The sequence below is a fragment of the Grus americana genome, chromosome 15 (genome assembly GCF_028858705.1).
Source record: "Grus americana isolate bGruAme1 chromosome 15, bGruAme1.mat, whole genome shotgun sequence".
NCBI classification, from domain to species: domain Eukaryota; kingdom Metazoa; phylum Chordata; class Aves; order Gruiformes; family Gruidae; genus Grus; species Grus americana.
Genome location: NC_072866.1, coordinates 1,988,208 through 1,999,758, shown reverse-complemented (window position 1 = coordinate 1,999,758; position 11,551 = coordinate 1,988,208). Strand labels below are relative to the sequence as shown.

Here is an 11,551-nt window from a genome sequence, read left to right as displayed (position 1 = left end):
CGGGTCCCCTTTGCACGCTCCTTGGGGTGGTTTGCACCAAGGCAGCCGTGGAGCAGCGCAAAGCCCCTCCAGAGCAGCGGCCGCGGGCCGTGCCTGCAAGCAGAACTTGCCCCTTACCCATTTCCTACCTACACCGGGCGTTTCTCAAGGGCAGGGGGACATCGGCAGGGCCACAGGGTGAGCGGTCGGGGCCGGGCACCGCTCCTGCAGGGCACGGGGAGCTGTAGGGGTGTGCAAAGGGGTGGCTGCCCATCCCGGAGGTGATGTGGGAGCAGGCAGGGCTGCAGGCAGCATCGCCCGTGGGCTGGCCGTGCCACGGGCGCTGGCCTGGCTGCCCTTGCTGGCGGGGCTGACGGGGGCTCGGCACCGTCTCGTCACCCCCTGCCAACGCGGGGAGCGAGCAGGGATGTCTGTCCGGGACGATGGGGCCGCGCAGGGCATTCGTAGCGATGCTCCTGCCGTGCTGCTAGAAGCATTAGCATCCCGCAGGCGTCCGGCACCGGGGGGAAACCCTCTCCTGCCCGCGGGGTGCAGGCGGGTACGGCCGCCACAGCCAGACTCCCACGGTCCCCCAGGCCCCCCGGGTGCGGCGCCAGGGCCCTGGCACCCACCCAGGCACCCACTCACCGGGAACACGCTGCAAGGAGCAACAAAAAAATGTTAAAATTTAATGCCTCAGCTAATGGGCCGAGCGGAGAGGAGCAGAAACACGGAGAAAAAGGGCTGCTCTCCCACGGAAGGGAAGAAGCGAGCGTGCCCAGCCCCGGGGAGCCCCTAATGGCTTCTGGCTTCGCAGCCCCCTCCACCCCACGCTTCCTGGAAGAAGGGGAGACCTTGTTGGTCCGCGGTGGTGCCTGGCTGATGGGACCCCACTCCCCCTCCCCGCACCCAGCTCGATAAAAACCCGTCAGCTGCCTCCCAGTGCCCCCCAAAGCATGGGACCAAGCGGCCGGTCACAAATCCATGTGGCTCCTGGGTAGGTGTCCCACAGGAGCTCATGGTGGGTGACGGACCCCTCAGGGTGGGACCTTGCCCACAGGAGGTCGAGCTCCACTGTCCTTCGCCGCCGCCACCTGCACCTCTGCCGGTCCCCTCCCAAAAACGTGGGAGGCTGGGAACAGGGAGAGGCGCAGAAGGGCAGGTCGGGACATCTCGTTGCATTGCCCGTGTGGTTTTTCGAGGTGTAGGAAGATGGCAGGGACAGACTCCAAACTTTGTGTAGGTTTAAAAAAAAGCCACAGCCCGAAACTAGTCCTTTCTCCCTTGCCTCTAACAGAAGTGGAGTCTCTTATCTGCGAGAGCGAGCTGCCGTGGCTGCCTGTGGCCCCTCTCCCACCCTGCTCCTCGGGGTCTGAGGCTGTTGGAAGGGGTGACTTGGACACCGGGATGAATTTCCAGACCTCCCTTTCAAATACACACGACATGCCGGACCTGCAAAGCCCGTCTGTCCCAGATGAATCCCAACGGGATGCAGAGCAGAGCAGGAGGACCTGGCCAGGAGCGGCGGTGGCCACAAAAGACCCTTACCCACCGCAGCCACCCGGTCCCAACCGGGCTGCCCAGCACGGGGATGCTGGATGGTGCGGGATGACGGTCCCGGCGGATCACCCTCCTCCCCTGGGACACCAGGCTATGGGTGCCCATGCCCGGCACCGAGCGATGGCAGGCGGAGGAGGAAGGACACCCACTGTGGGGAGAGGCGTCGGGGGAGCACCCCTTCCCCGGAGCAGCGGGCTGTGGTGGGGTTTTTTAGATTAATTACGCATATCTGTACTTTCCACAGATATCTGTACTGTGTTTTTTATAGTTTGCTAAATAAACAAACTTATTGCCAAGCTACTTGCGAGACACAGGGAGTGGTTGGGGTTTTGCTGCACAAAACCTTCCCTTGCATCTCAAAGTCGTTTTATTGTACTTATAAAATACGGTTTAACCCTTTCCGTCAAGTTCCTTTGTGTTAGGTGGCAGGGCAGCAAGATGCTCATTTATATGTCGCGTTCGGAACGAGTTACAGCTCAATTTGTGGTGGGAACAATAAAAGGAGATGGAACCAGATATGCGGCTGGATGCGAAGCGAAGCGCAGCCAGCTGCTGGGTTGGCGTTAGGCACAGACTAACCCTGGAGGCAAAACCCAAACTCTGCAAATCTGGAATAAAGCAATTAAATGCGGTGAATATTTGAATGTGTGATTGAACAGGCTGGAATCAAGGCTGGAGCTGTGCGGGAGGCTTTGATAAAAGGGCTTCAAATCATATTCCAGTGCATTGCTGTACGTGTTTACAATAGAAATTGAGGGATAAATCATGCAGTAACGAATTATTTTTGCAAATTCTGTTCCCTTGATCGCCCAATGCAGCCGTTCAGCTCCATGGTATTTCCCTTCCTTCCGTCTCCCATCTCGGAGCAAACCTGAGCCTTGGTGCCTCCCTCTTTGGAAAGACATGGAGGAGCCCCACATTAAAACCTAAGGGCTGCAGACAGCCAGCAGTCAGGGCGACTATTCATTATCGTTAACAAACGGCCCTTCCAGCAATGGGCAGAGCCCCAGGAGTGGGATAAAGGAGGGAGGGGATCCAGCACGGCAGCGTTCCCGGACTCGCTCCTCCTTATGCTCCAGCGATCCCGATACTCGCACCCAGTTTTTTTCCCGGATCGACAAGGACACGAGGTCCCAGGCGGGGCTGTGCGAGACCCATTATTTCCGCAGCAGTGCGAGGCACAAGGACGCCTTCCTTTGCCCTGGGGAAGATGTTTCTAAAGCAGCGGCGAAGGCTTGCAAAGCTGGGAGCTCACCGTCAGCCCCAAATCCCATGCTAAAAGGGGCTGCACCCCCTTGGGTTTTGCAGGAGAAATAGGAATAGGGGAGAAAAGCTCCCTGTAAGGATCCAGCAGTTCGGTGGAAGGTTTCTCTTCATTCTTTTGGTTCCTACCAGCTTGCCGTGTGCCTGCAACGCAGATTGCTCCCACCCCAGCCCAGGGAGCCGGAGCTGCTTCTGGTTTGGAAAGCAAAAAAAAACCAAACCCCAAAACCACAAAAAAACCCCCACAGCAGGGGAAGAAGCGGATCTCCACGGCTTCGGAGGCAAGGCGTGCACGGCTCAGCACATCCGTGTCCTGCAGCTGGGTTTTTTTCCCCGGCCGGTGATGTGAACCTCGGAGCACGTGTCATCAAACGGCTCTGTCGGAATAACAAACGACGATAATGAGATTATCCTTTTAATGGTCACCATGGTAACCTGCCCTCTGCCAGCACAGCTGCACTATCTTGATGTAAGCGTGGCTGAGGTGGTGTCTCGAGGCAGTTCTAGCCTCTGTTAAACACACCGCCGGGCACGGCACGGAGCTCGGCTCAGCCTGGCTTTTTGGAGGGGTTGGAGGGGTACTGGAGGTGTCAGAGGGGGGTTGGAGATGTTGGTGGGGGTTTGGAGGCGTTGGAAGGGTTTTGGAGAGGTTGGAGAGGTTTTGGAGAGGTTTTGGAGGGGTTGGAGGGGTTTTGCATGTGTTGGAAGAGTTTTGGAGGTGTTGGAGAAGTTTTGGAGAGGTTGGAAGGGTTTTGGAGAGGTTGGAGAGTTTCGGGAGGTGTTGGAAGGGTTTTGGAGGTGTTGGAGAGGCAGGTTTTGGAGCCGGTGCTCTGCCCGGGGCTGCATACAGTAATCCATCAGCACGTGGCAGCAAACGAATGTTCTCTCCGGGCAGCGTCTGCTTGGCCACGTCTCCTCCTTGGTGAGTTTTAATCAGCCCGCGCAGGCCCGGAACACCACTCCCACCCAGGACAGTGGAAAGCCTGGTCGGGGTGAGTGGGACGGGGGCCCGTGGGCTCAGCGCTCCGCTGGATGTGGGGGAAAATCCGCCGTGGAAAAAACACGGGACTGCTCAACCATAATCTCCTCATTGAGCCTGGCGGTTGGTAACACCCCCGTGGAGGGTTTATTGTCCTCCCTCTCCCATTTTAATCCTCCGACGTAACGGCAAGCATTTGCAATACCCCCATGCGCACTTCGTTCCTCTAAAGCTCGTTAAGCCGCCGTTTTCAGCGCTCTCTCATAACGGCGAACGCTACGGGAGAATTTGGGAACCGTAAGAAGTGTCTCGACCTGTATTAACGGGTTTCCACGCCATGGAGCTTTGCTGCTAGCGAGGACTTGCAGGGTTGGGGGTTCCCCCCCACGCTCAAATTCATTTTAATTATTTCATTAGTCACACAGGCACGAAGGCAGTACACACAGTGTCCTGGTACGTCTGTAAGTCCCTTGGCAGGCCCGGAGGAGCTCGGAGGCCGCACGGGCATCCCTGAGGGTCGGGGTCAGGGTGAAGGCCGAGGCCAAGGCCCAGGGCCGCCCCACCGCGTTGCCTGGCAACCCCTGCCCCTTCCCGTGGCGGGCGGGCGGCAACGGGGCGCGCCCAAGCTCCGCCCCGGGGGGCGGGTCCAGACTGAGCCCCGCCCTCAGGGGGGTTTCCCCGCCCCTCTGACACGCGCGGGCAAAGGGCGGGCACACACCCCACCCCTGCAGCCGCTTCCTGCCGGGCGGGAAGCGGCCCTTGCGCATGCGCAGCCGTGCTGGGCGGGGCGGGGCGGAGCGAGGCGCACCTCCGGGCGCGCACCTTCCCTCCCTGCTCCCCACGGCACCGCGAGGCACCGCGCCCTTCTCCAAGATGGCGGCCGGCGACGTGCCGCGGCTAGGTGCGCATGCGCGGACATCACCTCCTCGGTCCTGATTGGCCGCCGGGGCCCGGCGACCGCTTCCGGCGAGAGGGCGGGGCGGGGCCGGCTGAGCCGCCTCCCCGGTGCGCGGCAGGATGCGCCTGGCGTAGCCACCGGCCGTAGCGACAGCCGCCTCGCCGGGCCGCGCTCCCCTCACGTCCCGTCCCTTCCGCCGGAGAGCTCCGTGCCCTCCCGGCCCGCTCGGGCCTGTCCTCCGGCGGCCCTTCCCAGCGCCCCGGGGCTCCCCGTCCCCGCCGGCCGGGGGAGACCCGGGGGCTGGGAGGCGGCGGCAGCGGCCGGCTCTCCAGGCCGGGGCGGGGGGGAGGATCGCCTGCGGTGCCCGGGGCTCTGCGGCCGGCGGGGGGCTCGCCGGTGCATGGGCGGGGAGGCCCCGCCGCCGGCAGCCGCCGGCCATGACATGAGCGGAGCGCGGCGCCCTGCCTAGAGCCGCCCCGCGGGAGCCGCCGGCAGCCATGGTGAGTGCAGGGGGGGAGCGGGGCCGGGCGGTGGGGGCTCGGTTGCGCTTCGGCGGGGCCTGCGGCCTGTCCCGGGCCTGCCAGCCCGCGGGGCCTGTCCCCGGCCCGGGGCCTGCTGCGGGGAACCGCCTGGGCAGCGTCCCGGCCGGGGGCTGCGGGCCGCGGGGGGCCCTGAGGGGCCTGCGGGCGTTAGGGGCGGCCTTCGGCCCCGGAGCCGCCGTGGTAAGGAGTTTTAAATAGCCGCGAAGGGAGAAATTCCTCCTGGGAGCATTTCAGCCAGGGGGTGTTGAGAATCACAGGTTTTCAGCCCTGAACGCGCCCTGTTCACCTCCAGTTTAGCCTTGGTTAAGCTGCAGAAACAACGCGGGTTCCTTTCTGTGCAAAGCAGTATTTAATTCTGCCGTAGATTCTGGTCTTTAGCCACCTTCCGGCAGCTGTGCGCGATCCTCCTGAGAGATACGGAGCTGAGATACAGTGTGCTTTGATTTGCACAAGCGTTTTTCTCCTGATAAGAAGCGAGAGAAGACATCTTTAATTCATTGGGTGCAGACACAGTCAGGCTTGCAGGGCTGGTAGGTGGAAATCTGTCTTCAGGGGATCGTGATGTTGCTCGCTATTGCCATACCAAGCGCTGGCAGTGCAGTGTTAAGTAACAACTGCTGTTCTTGTTTTTCCCTTGTTCTACCTGCAGGGAAACCTTATAGCCCCAAATTTATTGGGTTGGCAAAGGGAAGCCACAAACAGGTCCTTCGCAGCTGATCAGTAAGTAGATGTGTTCGGCAGCCCTGGATCTGCTCGTGGAAAACTGCCTCCTGACCCGTCTCGCCCAGGGCGTCCCACTGGGCAAAGGCAGTACTTACTGATTTAGTTTTCAACCACTTTCTAGCTTAAGCTCTCTTAAATAATGTAAGCTCAGGCCTTGCGCCCTCTTTTCTTTGGCAAGTTGGAATCTTGGTTTGCAGTTGTGAATCTTTTCACCCAACAGCCAAAATAATCACATCTGCACGTTGTTTGCTGTGTTCCTGGTACCATCTATGGCCGGATTATTAAAACCTTGCTCTCTGTAGCCCATCTAAATTGAATTTCATTAGTCCCTCTGAGAGGCTTTGCTGCTCCATACAGTATCTGCTGCGATGGGGTATGATCTCCTCGATAAATACAAGTAGTAGCCTGCTACTACTGGGTCTGCCTGCTCAGGATTTACTCCTGACTTGACTGCCAGATGTCACGGGTCTTTCTGAATTTAGCTTCAGCCAAAGCTAGAACAAAGGGTGATATTCTTGAGGTAGATTCTTTTTAGTGAATGCCCCTGGTTCATGAAGACGAATAAATACTGTGGTTGAGTTTGGAGAATTTGGTAGACCAGTCATATATAACAAACTGTAGCTCTGCATGTGGGAAGAGGTTACAGAGTTTTTGCTTCAGGCTGTATGTTAATAACTGCAGGTCGCAAAAGGATTTCTTAATTCTTCCCTTGCCTTCATACAGATGCATACTTAGCCTGCTGAATTACAGCTTGATTTCTTTTTTCCCTTGCACATCCAAAATTTGGTTCAATTACAAGCCTAGTACTGGCTTTGGAAGTTGAGAAGCAGTTGTCGGGCTATACTGCAGAATTTACTGTTGTAACTCTTCATGTGACTACTGTGCAAGATTTTCCTTATGTTCCGATTTCCTGGGAGCTTACAGATGGGCATGTTCTGCTGTTAGTGTACTCTCCTTCCCGGAAACAGTTGGAAAAGTGTGAAGATGAGATGCCGTAAGGCATACTGGGAACAAATAAAACATAATTAAACTCTGCTGTCAAAAATACAGACTTGTGGAAGCAGATTTTATTAGTTGAATTGGGTAGATGCTGAAGGGTGGAAGCAATAGGAGCAGTAATAAGTCAGACCTTGATTAGCTGGGAAGGAATGACGAGAACAACATACTGTAAAGTCAGAAAGAGGAGGGGAAACCAGTGATGCGCAATGTGCTCAGAAACTGTATATGTGTCGTAGGACGGGTGCCAGTTTGGGGTGCTTAGGTGCCATTAATGGCTCAGAAATCTTATGCCACCATTAAAAAACTATTTAGTTTCACAGGAAGCTTGAATCATTCTCTTGCTTTCTGAGGTATTCATAAAGAGCAGCCCTGCTGCGTCAAGCTTTCTGGTCCTCATACCGTGTGGTGGTTATTACATGCTTGTGGCATGTCGGACTATTTGTGTACACTGCGTGTCTGCTAAATAGGTCTTGTACAGCACGCAGTTCATGGCTTTCTGCGAAGAGGATGTGTCAATGTTGATAATGTCGTGATGTCTTTGTAGAGAACAGAGTATCGTAAACGACAGGCTTCTCAAGCAGATTTCTGTGGAGTTAACCTCTACACGCAGAGTAACTAGCTCCAACTTATGCACTTGGGTGGCACTCTTCAAGCTTTTCTCCTCTTTAACAGAGCAGAAAGCATTAATATGGTTTCCCAGTCACCTTTTAGGATCCTTCTAGATGATTTTAGTGAACAGCTTCAAAATAAATATTGTTTGTGGAACTAGTCCTTGAATGCATTTGTGTTTTGCATCCAAATAAGATATGCATTTATCTCATTACTCATTCTTTCACCTTTTGTTCTGCTTCTACTAGCAAAGGTGAACCATCTCTGAAGCAATCAGAGCTCAGTTATGATCTCCTGAGCACACCAGTCACCTGGCGAGTGCATTGGTAACTCTTGTGTGAGGTTGGCAATCAAGTGATTACCTCCTAGCAAATGTATTCATCAATTTTCTGGGATTTGTATCCTGCCAGTAACTAGAAGAAAAAGCTTAGGAAAAGGGACTTCTTCCAGGAAATGCTATCGTGTCAGGTAGCAGATTTAAAGATGTCATATCAAGTCAACCAACCCTTCAGTCAGAGAAGCGCAAACAGGCTTCTCAAACACGTTGGCTTTAGTTACAAAACAAGTTACACTTCTTTCGGGTTATCACTAGGCCTTGTGAATGTGTAGCAAAGTCAGAAGGAGACAACAGGAGTAGCAGCAGCTGATCCAAAGAAGCTTGTGTCCCTGTTCTGGGTGAGGCAAATATAGCTTGCAAAAATGGCAGCGGGCAGTGGGCGTGTGTAGCTTGAATCTTTCTAAGCTTTCCGCGGTGGCATCCTAGGTTTTATTTTATAGTCCCTATTATCACCTTGCAATTATTTTTCTTCTGGCATTGAGTGCTGTCATCTTCTTAGAGCTTCCTTTGGAGACCTGATGATGGTTCCATTTGCAAAGGAACTGTCTGGATTGCAGCATATCCAGCCAGGTAATGCTGGTGAGCCGTAGGTTATTCTGGCACTCTTGGTTGCCAAGGAGTTTGCCGAATTACCAAAATAGCTCACGTTTGTTAGGTATGTCAGCGTAGCTGAGCGGGCGGCCCTAAGGCTGGACCAGGTCTGTGGGCTCTGAACCAGCCCTATGTTTTTGGGACCACTCCTAATGTCTACTGTGCAGGTGGCTGAGGACGTTGCTGTGGCAGGAGGCAGCAGCACCTTTTTATTTTTGCAAAACCGCTCTGCCTGGCTGTCCCGGCGCGCTAGAGACATTTAAATCATGTTTGGGCTGCTGCCGCCTGCTCCCAAAGCAGGTGATCTATGGGAGATGCCTTCCTATAACAAGAGATGCAGAAGACGGTGAAGCTCCCTGTCACCGAGCGTGCTGCCTGCGCTGGGGCAGGCAGGGCGGGCAGGAAGCTCTTGCGCACGGCGAGGTGGCCTCTGTTTGATGGAGGTTTTTGAGACTGAGAGGGAGCTGGAGCATGTCGTCCCATCCCCCAGGCAGCGCCTGCTCCGACGCTGCCGGCTGACGTGCAGCATCAAAACTAGACTGCTGTGGTGTAGTAGTCGGCAGTTCTGTCAGCTTTCTGTATATCCCCTTAAAGTACCTAGTTAAAAAAAGAGTTTACTTTTATTTTTAAAATTGTTCTGACTCACTCTGTGGAGTAGAGAAACAAGAGAATAGGAACTTTGAAGTTCTAGCCTCAGCTCCAACATCTGGCTTCCCTTTTTGACCTTCAAGCCACGTAACTTTCTGTGCTCCTTTATTATCCCCACTTTTATTAAATCATGAAACAGGAGCTGAGACGCAATGCCAGCGAGCTGTTCCACGTAGTTACTAGTTCCACAGCAAAACCTGCGTAGCCGCAGAGCATGTTGCGTGGCTGGGCGGGCAGCTCTGCCTGCGGCAGCCGTGGGTGAAGGCTGAACCTCTGTGTCCCTTTTGGCAGAGGTAGAAGAAAGAGGAATCAGAACTGAGTTCGTAGCAGGAAAATGGGTGTGAAGCGTGGATGTTAAGGATGCTTTCCCCAGGTTTTTCTCTGAAGAAAGTAGCTAATTTAGTGAAACGGTTATGCATAATACCTTTCAGGATCTGTAACTCCAGTACATGTGCCATATTTCAAAGACCTTGGTAGTTAAATGTAGGCTGGACCATCTCTAGATGGACTAAAAGGTATTAAGGCAAAATTGTTGACCCTCAAGGTCTACTAAACTAGCTCAGAAAGCCTCTTTCTGCTAGATGATGATCGTGGCAATCCGTTGATGGATGAGTGTTGGTTGTTGGGATGATTTTAGTAGAAAAGCATTAAAACCTGGCATGTACTACTAAGCTCGTGCAGTGGGGTTTGGGGCTGCGAAGAGATCGCTCAGTGTGTGGATACCTAAAAGCTCCGAGGAATTTGTGTTTGGTTATTTTAATGCATGTTATTAGGTGTTGCTGTTTAGATCAAGGAGAAGGAGCTGCTATTTTTATTTCTTAATGGATGTTGATATATGCAAAATAAATTTAAAAAGTAGCTTTTACGTGTATAGTCTGATACCTGGCTGGTAGAATAATGTGTCCTAAAATCCTTCCAAATCATTATCCTTTATCAGTCAGCAGATATTTGCTGTTGGTATATTTGTATTTGGGTCACTGCTGCATCCTAGGTGTTAACGTGGCAATCTTCTACTTTTGGAGGAAAAAAACTAAGGCGTTTGTCAGCTTTTTGTCAAAATAAAATACTTAGAATATCATTTATAGAGGTAAAGTGTGTAGCAATTGGCTTTTTCTGCTACTGATGATGATGTGCAAGAAGTTACTTACTCATCCAGCAGCCCCTGGGGTTTCTTTCTGAGTTGGGTCCTCTGGAAGGTCAGGAACCGTGCAGCTTCTCCAAGATCACAAATTCCTGAATTTATATTCCCCCCACCCCCACCCCCCCAATCTTCCCTGATCCCTCTCCTATGGTGATCGTGCTCAGAATTACATTTCTTTTACCATTTCCCAGCACTTTGCATTCATGCTCCAAATTATCTTTTATTTGTTTCAGCATCTCCAAGTTTGTGGCTGGGTCAGCGAATCTGTGTATTTTTAGCAGTTTGACTTAATATTTTATTACGGCTTTAATTGCTGCATGAATTTCTTCCCGAGAGAGATTGTTGTGATTCCTTTTTGTCCCCTCTTTTGAGAAATGAGTGTACTCATCTGTTTTATATACTGGTTTGTCAGGACGCCAAAGTCAGCATTGAATTCGGGGATGCAGCCTTCTAGAGGAAAGAGCGGGGTTTTTTCCTTACAAGAGATAATTTTGTCTGAAAAAATCTGCATTGTGCTTAGTTGATTCTCTCCTGCTTCAATAAGTAAAACCAGAACAGATTTTTTTCTACATTGCAATACCACTAGTCCTTTTCTTTGGGATTGAGGGTGGCTTCTTCCACTGAAGTTTGTCTCGGTGGTTGTTTTCCTGGAGTAGTAGCTGTTGTTAAAGAACAGTGTATTTAAAATCAAGGTCTGGAAGGGTTACAGTAGAGAGCTACTTTGTAGTGGTTAGATTTGCTTGCCCAGTTCCTTTGCTTATGCAGCGAAGATAGAATTTTCAACAATTCCTTGGCTTTCTTTTTGCAAACATAAAGGACAAAAAAGAGAGGAGGACAATGCGATCCATAGACTGTAAACTCTGTTGTGCAAGCGTGAGGTAGGTGCTCAGCAGCAAGGCTATTCTGCTCCCGTCCGTGTCCGAGGCCTGCACCGGCTGCCAGCAACCCAGGAGACCAGGAGAAATAGTTTGTGATGGGGGAAATAGTGAAGGAGCAACAAACTTTCAGCTGCTTTTTCTTGTTTCTTGCTGGTGCTGGGTTGTGTTGACCAAGGTCTAGTTGTGTGTTGGCCCACTGTAGCCCTCCTGGTCCCGGGGCAGATAGCCCTTGCAACCTTCTGCATGCGATGGTTGCCCCAGAGCTACAGGAGATGCAAGGGTGAGCAGCAGACTGCTGTTGTGAAATACCCCAAAGCCAAGCAGCATTGCAGATATCAACATACTGTTTTTCTTTAAGTGGACTAGATGTTCTTTCTGCATGTGCTGTCCTTTGGAAACATTTA

General features: G+C 53.0%; 1 protein-coding gene across 3 annotated transcripts in view; it reads left to right on the top strand.

Annotated features, from left to right (window-relative positions):
• Window positions 1-4,737: 4,737 nt before the first annotated feature.
• XPO6 (exportin 6) overlaps window positions 4,738-11,551 on the top strand; it is a 55,867-nt gene continuing 49,053 nt past the window's right edge. Inside the window, exon 1 of one of the 3 annotated variants that reach the window (XM_054842540.1) lies at window positions 4,738-5,179. In XM_054842540.1, coding sequence (XP_054698515.1) covers window positions 5,177-5,179 — 3 coding nt within the window. In that variant the 5' untranslated portion in view covers window positions 4,738-5,176. Of the gene's footprint in view, window positions 5,180-5,922; window positions 5,942-11,551 lie in introns of those variants that run through there. The other 2 variants (XM_054842539.1, XM_054842541.1) reach the window with 2 other exon arrangements.